Source organism: Apis dorsata, unplaced genomic scaffold (genome assembly GCF_000469605.1).
Source record: "Apis dorsata unplaced genomic scaffold, Apis dorsata 1.3 scaffold_133, whole genome shotgun sequence".
In the NCBI taxonomy this organism is placed as follows: domain Eukaryota; kingdom Metazoa; phylum Arthropoda; class Insecta; order Hymenoptera; family Apidae; genus Apis; species Apis dorsata.
Genome location: NW_006263426.1, coordinates 547013 through 567324, shown reverse-complemented (window position 1 = coordinate 567324; position 20312 = coordinate 547013). Strand labels below are relative to the sequence as shown.

Below are 20312 nucleotides of genomic sequence, written 5' to 3'. Positions count from 1 at the left end.
AAAGGGAATACGTGTCCTTTTTTTTTTCTTTTTTTTTTTTTTTTGAGCACGGATAAAAATAATACTTTTTCAAAATATTTCGAAAAATACAAATTTTTCTACCATTATATAATGATCGAAGACTGGACGTAAAATAGGCTGCCTAAAGATTAATTTTAAGGGAACAATCTATTAAAATTTGAGATTTTTTATTTTAATAATTTAAAGTTTTATTGATTAACAAAAAAGGAAACATAAACATTATCACACCTCTTTTTTATTGTTTTATCTATTTTCAACCAAATAGAAATAATGGATTTCTTGTATCTATTTTGAAATAAGGAATCTTTTCATAGATAAGAACTATATACTGACATCGATTTATAAATTTCGATGGACAGATCCATGTTGGTGGATGAAATATCTTCCCCGAAAATTGCAACGCACCTAAACAGTATTACGAAATAAATCTGAGGAGGATGACGCGATGTCGATGGGACAGCGCGGAGAAAATCACGGCGCGATCGTGTAACTTCGTTTCCTCGGCTACGTTTTGACAAATAATCGATCATTTTGCAAATATAAATAAAGTAAAAAAATAAAAAAAGAGAATAAAATTAAAATTAAAAAAAAAAAATAGGTGCCAATGTACAGTTATCTCCTAGTAAACGTTTTGAAAGCAAGAGAGTTTAAGAGACGAATAATTCTTTTTAAGAGGAAAATTTAACGGAGAATAAAACGTGCGCGTACCTACGATATTTTATATATATCGCGGGATAGTAAATATTACAATTCATCGTAGATAATTAATCGAAGGAGAGATCCATCTATCTCTATTCTTTGTAATTTCAAATTATTTTCACTGTCTCGAAATCATCAAAGTTATCTACGAATCGATAAAATCTAATTTCACATTATCCTCCGTAACAATTTTCACAAATTTCACTCTATTTTATATAGAATTAAAAATTCGTTGAAACTTCTCAGATTTGCCAGGCAACATTAGAATTATTCTTAGACGAGTTTGAAAATCCTCCCCTCGGATAACGTTTCTAATAAAGGGATACGTACGAAAGAAACGTACGAAATAAACGAATTCTCTCCCGAAATCCTGATTCGCACAAAGAAAGCCGCGACCTCCTATCGCCGGAAGCGAGGTTACACGAGTATCGTCGTGATATATTTTAAGCGGCCTAGCAGAGTCGCGGTTCGTCCGATCCAATCGTTCTGCCGCGCCCTGTAAATACACACACAGACACACACACACACGGACCTTAATTGCACGCTAATTCACGACGTTGTTTATATGTAAATGTGGGCACGTTCGAAACAAGCGCGGCAGCGATCGGTTGGTACGGCGCCACGAGTATATTTTTGTAATTTTGTATTTTGACGTGTTCTCCGTATATCGCTTCGACGCCCACGATTATCGCGCCGGGGAAGATACTTTCGTCCCACGTTCCCAAGGAATTAAAACCAGGATCCGTCACCAGACGGTTTCGGGGCACCAGAAAAACGAGCGGTGAAATATAACGGGGCGATCGTCCGATTTCTTCACGATTCGTCGCCACCATCTCCTCTCCTTTAATTTCCCCGTCGCGTATGTGCACGTTCTCGATTCAACTTGATGTCGAGATTACACACGAGATATGGATTTGAGTGGGAAACATTTCGTCAAGGGTTGTTTCTCTTTTCTCTCTTTCATCATTCGAATCATTTAATGAAAACCATTTAATAATAATGATATCCCATAAATCCGATAAATTCTAAAACCAAGTTAAATAAAATAGAATCAAAATATTATATGAATTATTTATAAAATCATTTGTTCGATAAAATGATAAATCTTCGTAAATATAATCCTTTAATTTTTCAGAGACGTTTAATTACGCGTCATTGAAGGTTCGCATAACAATAAAAAATAAAAACTCGTTCACCCAAAGATAAAAGTAAGCGGAAACAAAACACCTTCACCCATTGTTGACGAGATTTATTTCCCCATTCGCGCGAACACCTCCAATCCTCCAATCGCCCCGTCTCTCCCCATCCAAGTAACGAGCGTACACGCGAAAATAGAACGTGTCGTACGATCCCCTCAATTATATGGGAGGGGGGAGAGAAGTCGATCCCCCCGTACGTACTATTAGCCGTGGCGTGTTTACCAGGGATGCGCATGACGAGGCAGCGTCACTCGCCGTGTGCAATTATTATGCCGAGGATACTTTGTGCGCGCAGTTAGGCTGTTCGCATTAATGAGCGAAACCCCCTTTGACCGGGGATGGTGGAAACTTGCTGCAATAACACGGTTTACCTGCGTCACCCTCCTCCACCCACGTCCCCTTCGAGACGACACATCCCTTCCTCCGATAGTTTTTTTTTTTTTTTCCAGTCGATAGAGGCATCTGTGTACAACTTGATGCCTCGTCAACGTCTTGTCTCTCTAACGACTCTGCGTATCTACTGTGCCAGGTATATATCCGCTTGAAGTCATTACAACAGGGACAGGGGAATTAAACTCCGGGGAAAGGGGAGATAGATACGCGCGGGTGGGGGATGTAAAGAAAGGATGGTGTCTAAAGTCCGTGTAATTGCGAACGCGATCTCGGCAACGGTGTATTTTTAATGAGGCGCACGCGAGATTTTTCTTTCGTTCGGAAGGAAACGAGAAACGATCCGAATCGAGCGAGGTGGAACGCGATCCCGCGGGATGAAAAGACAGCTTCATCGCGACAATCGACGATTTAATGGGGGGAAGGTGAAAGGTACCGCCACTTGTTACTTGGGTTTTCTCGTTCAATTATGGAATTATCGAGGGGTCTATGAGGAGAGGGAGGGGGGAAGGGGGAGTGGGGATTCGCGTAACGAACCCTCTGTTTCTCGTTTCGCGTTTATCGGTGTTATCGGTGTACCACAGTCGATTAGACGAGAGCTAGCTTTACGTTTTTTAATTGGCAGATAAAGTTTGCATCGCACGTTCGCCCGATGTGGAAATATTATCGATTCGATCGATTGTTTGCGATATGTATTGCGTTTAGCTTCAGGACGATCATCATCCCGTGGGAAGAAAGGAACAAGGGTGAACAAGAGCATGATACACGATTTAATGTGAGATTGGTTTAGAAGTTATTGTACTATCCGCGACCCTTGTCTAAAAACGGGTATTTACGCTGTTAGTGGAAGTGAATTTCTATGGGCACAATTGTAGTATCGTTTTCCGATAAATGTAGACGATTTCCATGATTTTTTTTTTTTTTTTTTTTAGTAATTTATAAACACATTTTGTAAATTGACATTGATGTTTTTCCTTATTCATCTTCGATAATTCTTGACAAATTTTGATACACTTTGGGGGAAAGATAATCTATTTTGTTGTATTATACATTAATCGATCGTTTCTTTCGTCGAAAAATCGACCAGTTCTATTCCCCGTCTCATGCTGCCGGAAAAGAAACTTTTATTAATAGAAAGAAATATTAAGAAATATCGTTATTGGATTATTTTGTTACATAGGTATACTTAAAAATCTCGTAGCTTTTTGATCCATCTCATTTTCAAAGCTTCGCAGTAACACATTGTTTCCATCTATCTAAAAAAAGAAAAAAAGAAAAAAAATTAAACCGATTTTTAATCAACGATTGCGAATAATCTTATTTCTGTCGTCGAAATATTAACGCGAAATTCTTGATCTGCAATCATAAAGATGCAGACGAGTATACCGTCCGATTTACAAATCCGACCATACTTGGAGATTAAATGCATAATTTGATAAAATTTAATTTCACGAGGGGTACGAAAGCATCTGAATGGGAATGACTGGATCAAAATGTATTAGATACCTCGAGACAATTTCAAATCGATCGTTTTTATGAAAGATTTTTATAATTTTTATAATATTTATCTGCTATAAAATAAAAATAAAAAATAATTTCGATTAAAATAATTTCTTTGATTTCGAAAATACGATTATTGATGAAAATGTAATAAAATTACAAAATAATATAGGGACAAATATGATAGTTTTTTTTTAAAGATCGATAGATTATTATATTATGGCACATTTAAATAACAAATTCGACAGTACAAATAAATTTAGTTAATTGTGAGGGAAATTTAAATATCTCGCTAGATTTTATTCCAGAAATAATGTATTCATTCGAGAAGCATTCGCAAGACAAATGAAACATGTTGAATTCATTCCAAAAAAAGGACGATAATAATCTTTCTAATTATGCTATTTCTGTTTTGAAATGTATTTTTTAAACGTATTCTTAAACGATTCTTTCAAACGTAATGAAATACTTCATTAAAGCGAAAAAGTTCATAACAATTAATTAATTCTCGGAAATGAGATGTAAAACGCTGATCTGATATGGTCGAGTATATAAAAATTAGCAGAAATTATACCAGTACAATAAAAAATATTAATTTTCTCCTGAAATTAAAGACCATGAAAAATAAACGATAAATGTGAGCTTTTAAATCTAATTTTCGAGCACACAAATTACCGTATGGTAACGATATATATTAACGATTATATTATCGTGTGAATCATCTAGATTTAAGTGTACCATATGCGTATCATATGTTTAAATATCGTTTGTTTTGTATTACTGTAAATCACGTGAAATTATATATTGCATTTATTTACTCATCGATCTATCGTAACCATTTTTCGAAGACTGATACTTTTGAAATTGAGAAAATTGTGTAATTTCATTTAGCTTTAGTTCTATAGATTTCTCGATAAGGAATTGCGTTCGTAACAACAAAAGATTCGTAATGACGAAGTGAAGAACTCGAAATGATCTACGCGATGTTCGTTCCAAAATAATTTCTTTAATATAATTGAACTTTGAAGATATCAAATCGCAAAAGTATACTACGATTATAAATGATCCAATTTACATCGTTTCGTGTAAACGCTTCTAGGGGAAGATTTCATCAGAAAGATGTTATATGAGAAGATTTTGGTGTAAACCAGCATTGTTGATACTAAAGTATATAAAAATTTAGAAAATTATATAAAAATTTAGAAATCTTTCTTTTCCTTAAGAATATTTCTTTTGACTGTGGGAACATAGATTATGCCATTCTGTATGAAAAAGTATATGTATATTGGTAAAAATATGAAGGAGCTTAACAAAAGAGACAAAGATACAATAGGTTTTTCCTATTTGTGGACAATGCTGGTACAAGTTTAAGATCAATTGGTTACTCAAGATTACTTTCCAGAGTTTTCAAAAATATTTGTGACATAAAGTATAAAGCATAGATTAGAACTTTATGTCCTTTAAAAGTGGAACAAAGAGATACGAAATAGTATAAATAATATAATAGATATTACTCGTAAATAATCTTGAGTAGTCAAATGATTTTCAAAGAATTATATTGCGAATAGTTCTAAATGAAAAAAAAAAAAATATAATAATAATAATAATAATAATTGTGCTTTCTCGATTGATCGCTGAAGTCGTGTCCTAAATCATCGTTGAAACTGCCTAACTCATTCCATCGCCACTTGTTTAAAAAAAAATATATATTATAGAAAGATTTTCCACATGTATACTGTAACGTGTAACGATAATACCGTGCAGAATGTAAAGCATGTTCCTGACGAAGAGTTGTTAGGGCGCCGTTTTCTATGGATTTCAGCCGCGTCCAGATTTCTCAGATATTTGACGAGTTTGTACGCGGACTTTCATGGGGCCGAGTTATGAATAAATGATGTTTCATTAACATATTTTCGTATCTCGTACAGCTCTAAGTTGTACAGGATAAGAACGCTTTAAAGTGTTTTTATCGTAAATAGGGATTATTATAAATGTAAAGGAACTATGTTTACGTGTCACGATATAGGTGTAAGAAAAACTCTCTAGGGAAAACGTAGAGCGATCAAGATTTTTTCTTTTACTTTAGATTCTAGATGACATAGGAATGTTAAGAATGGATAATCGAGGTAAAAAATCTTTGCGGACGATGATCATGTCTTTTTTATTTTATTTTATTATTATATTGTCTTTTTTATTAATATTCGTGTTATTATTATTATTATCACAGCTATTATTATTAGATATTATTATTAAGTAATAATTAATATCGTTAATATTTAATATTCCTATCGATCTATCGGATTTATATCGCTATGTTGTTATTATTATTGTGATCGTGATTATTTTTAGCAAGTTTTATCAGAAAAATTGTACTATTTGCTTTCTAACGTAATTTAGTTTTATTATGTACAACATTTTTGGCCGATTATAATTTATACGCCATTGTCAATGTACTATCATTGTAAATATTATACATATTTTATAAATGAAATATTTAGCGTGACTGTAACATTAAGAGAATGTACTGAAAGCACCACTCTGTACACTCCACGATGGTTAAATTTTAATAAATATTTCCCAACCCCATTATTGTCTATTTTCAATTAATAATTTAGAAGAATAGAGAAAAATATATATGTATTTTTTTAAATACATTTTTATTGAGAAAATAGCAATAATATTAGCATTTTCGCAGTCGTTCTTATCATTACAAATATAATTAATTACTTTTTGGTTTCAACAGACTTTAATATCCTTTCATCTTTGGTCATTTTCTTTAACTTTAATAATGCATTCTCACCATATTTCGACATTAATTCTTCAACGAATTCATCCTTCAATTTTTTTAAACAGCTGAAATATAATTATAATGAAAAATAAATTATAATATAGTTTGTTTATTTGTTAAGTATACACCATTTAAATTAAATAGAATAGAATGTTAAATAGTATTAATTAATATGAAATATTTTCATTTTTAACTTACAGATTCTTTTTTTTATAATTATATATTTAAGGATTTTGATCTTTTAATTATTTTAAATATTATATATATTTATTAGCATTACCTTCTATAAATAGAGTCAGTTCTGAACTTGCCGATGTCGAGACTAGGGGCGTGAGGCCGATGAATAATGAATGTATCCGGTAAGACAATGTACCTATATAAATCTTCAATTTATGGCATCGTGCTATAATGCTCGGTGTTTTTAAAATCATTTAGAAAAGATATTTATAAAACGCCTCTTACTTATAATTCAATACTGTCAAATGCGTCAAATAAGACACCTTGTTCCATCCAAAACCGATGAATCTGGTGTCGTAACGGGGCGCTAATCTTGAGACCACGATATACGGTTCAAAATCTGGTTCCCAAGAAACCTATGCAGACAATAATTTAATAATTTACATTCAAATAAAACGATCAAATTCTTTAATGTACGTACTTCGTATGGCTCCATTGTATTACGCCAATAAGTATAATTAGTAGCAGCATGACCCTGGGTCCAAACGTGATAACGAAAAGTATATAGAACACCGCGTTTTAAAAATTTCAAGAGTTCATCCTTGTCAGCAGGAAAAGTAAATCTAAAAAATGTATGTGTAATATGTATTATACGATTCTTTGTTTCGATTTTATAATAAAAAATTTAAAAATACCTATAACGCTCTGTTTCAAAGGCTGGAACGATCAAAGCTACCTTGTCCGATTCACTAATATTCAATTTAACAATATAATTCATAAGATTTTCGTGTAATCTATATTGAGGCAGGAAATCGACATCCAATTGAAAGATGTATGGGGTTGATATATATGACATCGCAATATTTCGTAAATAATTAATTGGATAAAGTTCCTAATGAAAAGAATTTTATATAATTAAATATTTATACATATACATTAAATATGTCCTTTTTATTTTTTTCTTTTAGTTAAAAAGTTATGAAATCATATATCTCGATTCAATTATAACTACGAATAACATAACTAACGAATAAACTTGGTAATATGTGTACAAGACATAGAATATCCTGGTTAGACATACCCCATCCTTGTAAACGACGTGGTATGCGATGTTCTTCCTGTTTCTCAACTCGATGGAACCGCGTACGAACTCTAGGAAATTCTGTACTTCAGCATCAGTGAGATACAGTGCAACGCTTATGGTACCGGGCCAATGTTTCGATAGGTCTTCTAGTAACGGTATTCTCTCTACGCTACATTGAGTTATTAGAGCAACATCCGCTGGAGTATATACATTGTATTCATACTCAAGAAGGAAAGGATGAGTACGATACAACATGGTAGCACCTTTTGTGAAATCTCGACAAGGGCTTGACTCATTATACTAAAAATTTAAAATCTTAATTGATTTATAAATTATCGAATCTATAATAAATATACTGAACATAATATTTTTTTCTTTAAACAAAAAACAAATTGGAAAATTTAGCATGAAAATAATTTCCAATCTTATTTTAATCTTCTTATCATCTAATAATCAGTCTAGTAATTAATAAGTAATATAGAAACAATGTGAATCTTTCAATAAAAAAAAGAAACTTACTTGAGACACAGTTTCGTGTTTATCACAACCAAATAAGCGTCTACGTAATAAATTCCCATCCATCTCGAGGAAAACTCTATGTAATTTACGAAATTCGTTAATATGCTTATTATATACATCTTGTTTGCGAGGAGAATTCCAATGAATAATCTACAAAAAATCGCAAAATAAAATAAAAAAAATTCATTAAAAATTGAAAAATGAAAATATATTTTTAAAACAAAATCTTACGCTTATTTGACTAGTGTCACGATAACATATATCACTAATTGTATGATCGCTTAATTGAATATTCCACGTGCATTTTATTTTATATACGATAAAAGGACGTTCTTTGATAACGGCATTTATTATATCCTGATCAGCTAAACTAGTTTCCGGTATATGGGCCAGCACACGCTTCGTAACAGCTTCCCACAGGCTCGTAAATTTTCTCTTACGAAGTTGTTGCAAGTGCATTAGCATCACGCCAGTGTTAAAGCCTCGTCCCAGTGCCGGCCATGGTCGTTGACCGTAAGACAATGCCTTTATGTACCAATGACTCTGATTTTCTGTCAACCCTAGTGCTTGATCGCTCGAGAACTTCTCGAATATATGCCAAAGTAAACTAACATCGTTCAGCACAGTCACATCCGTGTCGAATACAAGCACTTTATCCTCCCGCATCGCATCCGGCAGAATTAATTTCAAAAGACCGTAAACACCGGAGTAATGTTTGTTCGGTATCCAAGATACTTTTGGTACCCATTTCTCTGCTTTGTAATATGTTAAATTCACTGAAATGATCGAAGGAATATTTTAATACAATCGTTGATAATAAATATACAAATAATAATAATAATAACAATAATAATAATAAATTGTATACATGCCATCCGTTCCTTAAATAATTTTAAATTAACGTTTCGTTCAAATTTGTTTCACATCTAAATGACAATCACAATAATCATTATAATTAAGTCAACGATTGTTTGACATTTTTCACACGATTTTCATTTTTAATAGGTTTATATGTATAACGTTAGTTTGTAAGAGGAAAGAAGATTCAATTCAATGTTTTAAATTAAGGACAATAAAAAAAATCGGATAGGGTTTCATTTTATAACCGTATTGAGGCTTTAATAAATATGTGACCTAGGTTAATTATTAAATTATATATATTGGAAGTGATATTCTTCTAAAAAAAGTAAATGTACAAAATGAAAGCGAAAATTAGTTGAAGATAGAAAATCGATAAGAATGAAGATATTAAAAATATTCTATTATTATAAATCAATGTCATTTTTTTATAATTATAATTTACACTATTGCTATATGTAAAGAAGTAAAATATAATATCTTAAATTAAGTACTTAATTTTTTTTCTTAAAATCTTCTTTAAAAAATTTTATTTTTTGTAACTAAATATAATTTATTTTAATAATTTATTTTAGTAACATAAAACATCGTACGTAATTTTAAAATTTTATTCAAGCATCGGATGAAAATGTTACCACGGTTAATTTTTACAAACCATGTGGTAAATCCCATGTTTGAAACACAGTTGTCAAAGTCCTCTTTGCAATTTCATCAACGAGCAAGTGAAAGTGCAAAGGTTTAGTGCGGTAGAATAAAACGGATTTTACTACTGTCACCAGAGCGAATGTTGAATTGTATCCGGCGCACACCATCGCAATATGCACGGTCTCGCATTTTACCTTAAAATAAATCGCTAACCTTCAACGTTTCTATGTTTTTAGTTCTGTCAAAATTTATTTTATTTTTAAATGAAAATTATATAAATGATTCTTAATTGCATGTTAATATTTTAAAATATATTAATATAAAATAAATTAATATATAAAAGAATATTAGTCTTTAATGTATTTTAAAGTAAATATGAATTGCAATATAATATAACAATTATAATTTTACTATTGAATAAATATTTATATTAGAAGTAAAACATTTCCGTGTTTATTAAACATAAAATTTTAATTAGAAGCATCACAAATAATTTCTTTAATTTTAATTAAAATAGAAAGCTGAATAAATATTTTTCTCTAAAATATAAGAGAAAAAAAATTTAATTTAAAACACAATTAGAAAATTAAATTTTTTCATTTTTGAAAATAAAAATAGATAATTTATCAATAAAATTTTTAATTCAAATTTTATATCTATTATTTCTTATGTAACTAAATTAGTTAATCTCATTAATTATTATAATAAAATTAATTATAAAGTGACAAAGCTGATGATGGCATACAATTAAGAATCGCATTTAGTAATTTTATTATATTATATAATTCTCATGAAAAAAATAAATTTGTTATACTACGAATAACGGGACATCTTCTATTTATAGAAACTCTTTTTTTTTTATTTTCAATCAAGAAATCAATTAAATTTTTACCTCATTGTGATTATTTTCTAAGCGCAACTTTTCGAAAGTAGCTATATGTGGACTTGCTTTTTCTATATCCACGGATGAGCCCAATTTACCATTAATTTTGAAGGAACTGATTTCGGCAGAAGGAACTATAATAATATATGATGTATCAATACCAGGAAGTAATATAATAAAAACGTGAGTATTACCGTTTAATAATAAATACAGGTAAAAAACTGCGGATGGTATTAAAACACCGAACAAACATCCTACCCATGATCGAGCCATTGCAATATGACAGACATATTTTCTGATTCGTTGAATGATTAATAAATGAGATTTATCGACCTAATTCCAATATCTATAAATAAAAATGTAAAATTAATATACTGATTAACGAATATCTTTAAATTTTGAATAATTTTAGAATAATTGAAAATTAAAATATGCATGTATTTTTTATGGTTCATGTAAAACAAATTGTAATTATATTATGCTTTTTTGTGATCATTTTATATTTTTATTATTTTCCACATAAAAACTACATGGATAAAATTTATATATATATATATAATAATAATAAATAAAAATATTTTTTAATTGTTATGACATTATCGCTTTGTTATTATAATCTTTATACGTAACGTAAATTAAGTTTAAAAATTCTAAATCAAATTACTTGACATGCGCGTATGACATATGGAACAAAAACAAAAGGAATAGGTTAATATGATTTGATACAGTAGAATCGGCTTATTGAAAATAACAATACTAAATAAAATATAAATAATATAACTGAACATATAACTGAATTATTGTATGATATCTGAATGTCTAAAAATACATACCTCTAATGTTGCAATTTTTCTTCGATTGTCACACACTTAAATCCATGCTCAAACTACTTTGAAAACCGAGTTCGAATATGATCAATTTTATATGTGAATTTGTACACACGAATTTCCTCAAATACTGGCACTTGTTTGCGCTTCAATGAATCACTGTTATATCTTGGAATGTTTACTGTAAACCAAAGCAAATTCACGTAATTATAGTTACATACTTAGGAACAATGACGGAACAGTATGCATTCTAAACACTTGAAGCAGGAAATCTAACATAAATAGTTTAATCACTGGATAACGCAGTGATAGAATTACTACTCAGTCCGCACAACACAGTATGAGATGTTGAACAGTCGGTAATTTATTATGTAGTTACTTACCTCTGTTAGTAGAGGGCTACAGTTTCTTCTACAATATGAAGTTAATCGAATATATTATAATATTATATATTTAAAACTAAATGGTATCCAAAACTTCGCTACGTTCAACAAATATTCGTGGTTAAATTGTAAGTACGTGCACAATTTTTGTACTACGTACACAATAATATTTTTCAATAATATGAATTTATTTAGCTCTATATGATATAATCTTTAATTATATCTATGATAAAATTATCGTATTGAACGTTGTATTAACAAAATTCTTATATGTACATATATATCTGTTAAGTATAGTCACAATCAGATAATTATATATGTATATATAAAATTTAAACATTAATTTTCTATGGGATTGTATAAAATTGTATTTTATAATCTATTTTCACATTTCATGAATTGTATAAAATTGTAAGTACATATCGAATTTTTTATATATATTGAATTAAATATGTTATTAATATAAAAATACTATAATAAATATATATTTTGTCTTGCATGTAAAATTTATATCATAAAATATATTTTTATGATATAGATAGAATTTATTAGAACAATTTATTTATATTAACAAATAAATGCTTTAGCTTGTGTGTTTAATTATTAACTAAATGTATAATTAATTAAAAATTAGTCATGCTAAAATTATTAAATACTAAAAATAATTTCCTAAAATAAATATGATATCCTAAAATGAATAAATGAAAAGAATATACTTAATGATATGAAATAAGTCATAAAAAATTTTTTTAAAAAAATATGTAAATTATTTAATTTATTTCTGTTGCTTTAGGAAATGAAGTAGATTCTTCTTCTTCTTCTTTAAGTTTTGATAATTTTAAGAGTTCTGCATTTTTTGACCTATAGAAAAAAATTTTAGAAATTAATATTAGACTAAATTTTTATTTATAATTTTTTAATATTAATTGCAATACCTATTTAATGCTTCTTCTTGTTCTCTTTGTTCTCTTTGTCTTTTTAAAACTCTGAATGCCACAAAAACAATTAGAAGTAAAACTGGAATTAGGCAAGCAAGCACTATACCAGTTGTAATACCTGCTTGACGTGAATCATATTCCTCTTGACCTGTGATTTTTAATATAATTTATATCATTAATATAAATAAAAAAAAATAAAAAAAATTATTTTGATTACTAAATAATGAAAAAATTAATAATTAATGTAAAATTAATAAACAAATGTAAATATAAAAAAGGAAGGATAGAAAAAAAGGACAAGAGTAATAAAAAAAAAAAAGAAAAAATAATATTTTTGGTGGAAATTTCCATTCCACTAAAGATTAATTAATTATTTAAATATTTTATGAAATTTATATAGTAAATGCATGTGGAATAGAAATTTCCCAAATATTGAAAGGTATAGAAAAGTTTATTACATTGCATGATTTTACATTAATTAGTAAATATTTTATACAATAATGTTATAATAAATTTCATTATTTAAATTTCAAAAAGATGTTGCATTTTAATATATTATTTGTATTACATTTTATAAAAGTATAAAGGTTATTTGTGATATTATAATGTGTATTGTATTGTTTTATAAATGAATATTTCTATTCCACAGCAAAAATAAAAAATATATACTATTTAAATTTTCTTATTAATATTTGATGATAAAATTTAATTAATATATTTTAAATGAATTTAATTTTTGTGCAAATGATTTGATTACGTGCGATTATTTTAAATACATAATCGCAATTATAATTACAAAAATCTATAAATATTTTCTTATACGAAGAGAATGTTTTCAAAAAGTTTAATGTAATGATTTTTGAAATGTTAAGTATGTTATATGAAAATTATTTAAGTAAAAATGTACACATGAAATATTTTCTGACGCTATTAATGCCTCGTGATATTTTGTCAATTATTTTACACGTCACTTTCTTTACTAGGACTTCCAGCCTTTTTAGATTCTATTAAACTTTTTTCCAAATCTGTCGGAGAACTAGGTTCTTTTAGATCCCAATCTTTGTCCTCGAAATCAACATCCGGTTTGTTTGGCAAAGGCTCGTTAGTACGATATACTTTGTCATAAGAAAGAGGTTTTTTAACCCCACTTGGAGGACTGTTACTAGTATCGCTAATAGGTGAAATTGGTCTATCGTATATTTTTAACGGCGTAGCCTGTTTCGACAATGTTGAATCATTGTCAATACCAGACCCGCGTTCAGAATAACGCCACGATTTCACGGAACTTTCTTGTTTTTGATTCTTTCGTATATAAAGAAAAGCACCAGCGACACATGCTGTTACAGGGATTAAAACGGCGCAAATAATGCCCATTGTTGTCCATGCTGTACGTTGAGTATACTCGACTTGACCTATTTATGTAATAGCAAAATTTTTATTTTTCTTTTTTCATAATTTTGTCTACTGTTTTTGATAATGAACTATGTTTTCAATGTACAAAATGCGATGATTGATACGATTTTTTAAAAGATAAAATAAGAGAAAAAAATAAAAAAAAATAAGTAATGGATTGGAAATAATGAATTCTTATAATCTGTGATACTTTGTTGTATTAGCGAGGCATATATTATAAGCATCAATGTTAAATATAGATATTATTTTAATATTATTTAAATGTAAAGTTAATTCAAGTACTCACGTAGACACTCTGTATATCCATATTCTGGAATATTCCAATAACCTTCTGGAGTACAAACACGACGTTGATCACCAACTAATATAAAATCTTGATTGCATTCAAAAGTTACCTTTGTACCTGGTACGAAAAAGAAATTACTTTTTCGTCCAAAACGTGGTGTTTCTAATATACCACATGAAACAACTGAAATAAGGAAGAATAAAATATAAAATGTGCAAATTAGAAAAATAGTTATTCATCAATTAAAAAATATTTACTTAAAAAATATTTATAACTCACCTGTTTCTTTCATATTAATTTCTCTTATTTCAGTATATGTATTATAATAATTTTTTGTAAAATGAGCCATATCACGATTAAGCGACATAGCATAATCATATCGGCATTGATATGAATCTCCACAAAGATCAGCAGCTCGTTGTATATCATACGATCTGCGAAAAAATAAAATAATTTTTTTATTTTTATAACTAATTCAAAATTTAATCATTAGAAAAGATATTAAATAATATTAAACAAAACCTGTTAGAAGACAATATTTCTTCTGGCGATCTTCGCCATTCAGGATCAAAGGTTTTATTAAAATAATAACTTGCAGTTCTACCAAACTCTCTCTTGAATAAGGCAGCTCCTCTAGCATCATCTTCCTTGTCTTCTAATATCCAATGAATTGCAAAATCTTTGTGCACAGTCTCAAAGTGGTTCAAATTGGATGTTGCTACTTGTTGGCCATCTGGAGTTATCAAATCATCTGCGATATCAAAGTTCCATTTGCCAAACAATCCTTTGGTTTTATTCTAAAATGATAAAAACAAATTTATAAGTACAATATATTATTGAATTATAAATTCATGCTTTTTTTTTTTAATTGTACCAAATATGTCCAGGGTAAATAAATTCTGGCTGACATGTATCCTTCGTTTTCGATCACTTCCACGCCGGCACCAGTATCAAACATAATGATCACTTGACTTTGATTCAAAATGTACGTAGGCGTGTAAACGACTACGCCAGTAAAGTGTTGGAATTTTATAGCTGGTCTATCGAAATATACTGGTTGTTTATTCGCAAAAACGTTGAGACGATATCTCCATTGCGCGTGTTTAGGTCTTAATCGAACTTCTATGGTTGCAGAATTGTTTCCTCTTGCTATATTAAGAAAAATAAAGATATTTAAAATTATAGAATTTTAATAAAAATTCTTAAGTTTTTATTATTTTATTACCTGCTATAGATGTTAATTGAGTAGCTTTAACTTCACCGTATAAGTTATTTGGTAGTTGTTCAAATCTTCCTTGAATATCAAGCTTATCCTTCAAGTCATTTACACGTACTAAAACGAATTCTCCCTTTCCATTAAATGTGTATTCCAAACCATCGAATGTTGCGATATGGGGATCACCAAATACCGTTGCAATAGCTGGAGATTGATATGCAATGCAATCTTGACTTGGTCGTCTTTCAAATCTGAACGTTTCACAACCAACTGCATGTTCCTCTTGCCACATACAACACATATAAAATGGTATTACGTCGTGATACCAATGCGACAAACTTGGAACCTTATTTGCCTCGTCCCATGGATAATAACCCAAATTGTGTGATCTATGTGGTCTTGAACCCCATTGTTGATCGTAAGTCAACATCAGATAACCATTTTTATCGTAACAGCATTGTTGCTCGGAACCATCCATACTAAAATATATAAATGTCTCTTATAATTACAAATTTATTTACTTATAAAAATATTACTTACTTTGGTGCACCTGTTCTCACACAATGATGCGCATGCAAATTGTACATGCAATCCAAATTTGCATCCTTATCACAATCATAATCCGGAAGAAAACGACCTTTATCAGTTAACGCATGTTTCAAGGTACACGGACACAGAGATACTTCCGCTGCGAAATTCTTCAAATATCTGTCATTCATGATCCATTTGTCGCAAAGTCGTTGAGACCATTTCGATCCATACATTCTTTCCCATTGGGGAGCAAAATACCAAGCCAATGGAATTGGCCTACTCCATAGATTACTATATAAATTTTTGGTATTATTATCCGTATAATTTTTATAATATATATAATTATTTTTATATATGATATACATACGGTGTGATGTCAAAACCAGTATGTTGCTGTGGATCTGTTAAATTAAGCTGAAGAAATCCGAAAGTTAAGTCTTGTTGAAAAGGATTGTTTTCATCACGGTATGTAGCTGGTCTAATAATGTAGTATCCCAAATTTGTATATGCTCTCTACAATTTTTTAATTAAAATTTTTTTTTCGAATTGATTATGAAATAATATTCTATATATTGTATCTACCTCCAAAGTAGTGATATATTCGAATTCAGGAGTAGTTTTTGTTTCACGGTATCCCCATAAAGATATCTGTACTCCTGCGTTCAAATTACTGGTTAAATTATACGGAACCCAAGTAATTTTTATTTCTGCAGGAGTTGCTTGATGAACGGAATTCGATACAAAGATCTTCTCTGCCGCTGTAGCTGGGGTCTCTAATCGAATACAATAATTTATTTATTAATAATAATTGGTAATAATTGGTAATAATAATTGGTAATTGGTAATTTGAATTAAAATTAAAATTTATATGTTACCAATGAAATATTTTCCTTTCCAATCGTAACTTTTACTGTCACCAACGCTGATTGCGAATCTAATGTATCCTTGCGCTTTCACAAACGGTTGAACGCAAATCGCTCGGTTTTTATCGATCACAGTACCTATCACCCATTCGTTCTCGAACATGCATCGAATTTTTTCAGTCTCGTTGAAACATGGACCAGTAATATTTACAATTGTACCGCCCAACATGTTTCCACTTTCGGGCGCAAATACAAGAGGCAAATTTGATCCAGCTATAAAACATTATTATTTTATATTTATTTAATGACAATATATTATTAATAATTATCTACAATGTGTTCAATTTTACCAATATCCTTATTGCAAACTGCAGGCAGTATTATTTCGTCTATTCTAAACATATGTCGTCCTGGAAATTTATTTGCCCATCCTCTTCCGGTCAAATCACGGATGGATGATCTTTGAGAGTAAGGCGTATATTCGTAACTTTGTGTACCATTTCCAGCGTTAAAACCAACCTAAAAAAAAACAATTAATTTCGAAATATGAATTAATTTACACCATTTTTTTTAAAGAAAATTAAAATTACAAATACAAGCGATATTTATCATAATTTATTAAATTATTTCAAATCAAAATAAAAAAGGAATAAATTTAAATGATATAGTAAGAAAAATTCTGAATATATTACATTATTGAATGTAGTAATATAATATCAATAAACTTACGAATGCTGGAACTCCACCTTCACCACGCGTAGTATCACCACCAGCTTCTGTGTGACTGGTCCACTGAATATCCAGATAATTAAATATCACATAGGTGTTCACTTCATCAGTGGCTAGGACCATTTGAAAAGTGTTAGTGATGTACAAGGAATTATCGATACCACCGGTGAAAGACATATTCTTCCACGTTACTATAACTGCGTGTTTAGGCTCGAAAGCGTCGGTACCAATAATACCCTCGCGAATATCCCACTTAAGACGTTCGCGCATTTCGACTCCAAATTGATCTCTTCTCGTTTGTAAATCTCGTTCCATTCTATAAAAATTAATTTTATAAATCTATAAAATTTCAATCTATAAAAATTTCATGATAGATTATAAAACATTTGAATTACCAAGATTAATTAATTAATTAATTAATTAATTAATTAAATTAATTAATTATCATTATCAAAGTTGATCATTCGATTTCTTTGGAAAATCGAATTCTAATCACGTATTTAACGATAAATTTAATTATTTTTCAAAAAATTATATTTATTTAATTATTGAAATATTAATATCAACCGACCTAAAGTATACACCTGGTTTTCTTTGATCTATATCTGTTTGCCGTATTTCTCCTATGCGACATTTACTGAAAAATATTCCTATGAAACTGGGATCGTTCTTCTTTGGCCAATCTTTAACCGGGAAAACAAGAGGATACGTGTAATGTACCGGCGGATCACTAAATTCTAAGAAACCATTCATTGATACCTGAAATGTATAACAAACGTAACAAACAATCTTTTAAAATACTATCAGATTAGATTATAAATAATAGTCAGAAATCATTTGATAAGGGAATAACAAATAACAACGTACTCTAGTGTAATTGAATCTAAATCCAAAAAAGGGTAATTGAAAATTGAAATTTTTATGCGTTTGAGGTGTCGAAGCTTGGATTTCCTTTTGATAATCGCCTTCATTGTTGTCACCTCCTTTATCGAAAAACCAATACATGAATTTGGATCTGATTTCTTTCAATCTTGTCTCTGTTAAGACATAATCTGGAACTGAATCATCCGAGCGAGGTGCGTATCTGTCTGCTTCCGCTGAATCAGAATCTGTAAGGATAAGTGTATTTTAATTCTGATACTATAATTCTGATACTAGATACGATAATTTCATTTATATTTAAATTGCTCAATCTAAAAAAAATTCAAATGCTACTAATTTTGATAGATTTTCTATTAATATCGCTCTTTATAAACAAAATTAACAAATTAAATATGTTTACACGTACGATAACGCAATCATGGATTAAGTCGAATGTAAATGAGAATCAAATGAAATAATTTTAGTTCAGATATCAGGAATGTAGAAGATTGGAAAACGTGTTACGAAAGCTCATTGCGATACAAATCCAATGATTCATCTCCGATTCACGTTTGAGTGAGTAACTGATAAAACAGATAAGATTCTTTATTTAAACTATATAATAATACTATAATCACCTATCATTCTAACATAAAATGGAATCAAAAAAAAAAAAAAATAATAATAATAATAGTAATAATTAGCGTAAAAATTTTTTAATAAAAAATCTTCGCGTTGAATTTAAAATAAATGAATTTCTTTTTTTTTTATTAATTCATATTTTTTGAGAATTAAAAGAGAAAGAAGAGAATTAATAATGGTCACGCCTATTGATATCAAAATACTTACCATATCTTACATATTTTGCAGCCGGGTTACTTTTACTAGAAATGATTTCTTCATTAACTGTATTTTGTTGTTTAAAATTGTCATCGACATTAATTGGAACTTCCCCTTTTTCTTCTTCGCTCTTCTCATTGTAGTTGATTCTATCTTTATATAAATCCATTTGTTCTGACAAATTATCGAACGCTTCATTTGATATTTGTTTATTATTTTCATTATATTCCGGGGAGATCAATTCTTTGGATTGAATATCATCTAATTTAAATGCACTCGCAAACGTTTCATTTTCGATTTGCACCGATACCTGACTGGTCAGTAAAAAAAGAATGCACCAAAAAAAGATAGATTTTGGAATTGGAAAAACAGTAAGATAGGACACATTCCGCATTTTTAATAAAGGTAAATGAACTGATTTGTCTAATTTACTAAAAGAGACTGAGCTTGATTTCAGGTAACAAGTAATGATAACAGTACTGATATCAGTTATATTGTGATAACGCGTTTATCTTCTTACTACAGATGGATAAGGCAACGTTATAATTTGAACGAACAAAATGAAGCAAGGGCTACTGCCCTACTTTTAGAGGATGCGAAACGATCTCTTTAAATGAGATGATATTAGGAATTGTTTTATTATTTGTCGAATAACACGGAAT

The 20312-nt window shown here is 29.5% G+C and overlaps 2 protein-coding genes across 5 annotated transcripts; both read right to left on the bottom strand.

Annotated features, from left to right (window-relative positions):
• Positions 1 to 6447: 6447 nt before the first annotated feature.
• Positions 6448 to 11901, bottom strand: LOC102675947 (LARGE xylosyl- and glucuronyltransferase 1-like). Of its 3 annotated transcripts, none has more exons than XR_421323.2 (12): positions 11597 to 11900; positions 10958 to 11109; positions 10773 to 10897; positions 9891 to 10074; positions 8609 to 9153; positions 8378 to 8527; positions 7856 to 8158; positions 7470 to 7666; positions 7256 to 7397; positions 7060 to 7190; positions 6878 to 6980; positions 6448 to 6662 (listed from the first exon to the last, which is right to left on the bottom strand). XR_421323.2 is itself a non-coding variant. In XM_006613080.2 (12 exons), the coding sequence occupies exons 2-12, from the start codon at positions 11034 to 11036 to the stop codon at positions 6533 to 6535; spliced, it is 2079 nt and encodes a 692-aa protein (XP_006613143.1). In that variant the 5' UTR covers positions 11037 to 11109; positions 11597 to 11901; the 3' UTR covers positions 6448 to 6532. The 3 variants fall into 3 exon arrangements, 2 of the variants coding, with proteins under 2 accessions (XP_006613143.1, XP_031365107.1); XM_006613080.2 differs by having other exon boundaries at positions 6878 to 6970; positions 11597 to 11901; XM_031509247.1 differs by lacking the exons at positions 10958 to 11109; positions 11597 to 11900 and having other exon boundaries at positions 6878 to 6970; positions 9891 to 10088; positions 10773 to 10898.
• Positions 11902 to 12728: 827 nt separating this feature from the next.
• LOC102675500 (protein mesh) lies at positions 12729 to 20106 on the bottom strand. 2 transcript variants are annotated; one of them, XM_006613077.2, is made up of 16 exons: positions 19660 to 20106; positions 18817 to 19058; positions 18521 to 18708; positions 17950 to 18265; positions 17571 to 17739; positions 17233 to 17493; positions 16940 to 17130; positions 16725 to 16870; positions 16367 to 16648; positions 15836 to 16305; positions 15485 to 15759; positions 15133 to 15407; positions 14890 to 15044; positions 14611 to 14793; positions 12909 to 13059; positions 12729 to 12834 (listed from the first exon to the last, which is right to left on the bottom strand). In XM_006613077.2, the coding sequence occupies exons 1-16, from the start codon at positions 20042 to 20044 to the stop codon at positions 12744 to 12746; spliced, it is 3780 nt and encodes a 1259-aa protein (XP_006613140.1). In that variant the 5' UTR covers positions 20045 to 20106; the 3' UTR covers positions 12729 to 12743. The 2 variants fall into 2 exon arrangements, with proteins under 2 accessions (XP_006613140.1, XP_006613139.1); XM_006613076.2 differs by lacking the exons at positions 12729 to 12834; positions 12909 to 13059 and adding an exon at positions 13846 to 14323.
• Positions 20107 to 20312: the final 206 nt, after the last annotated feature.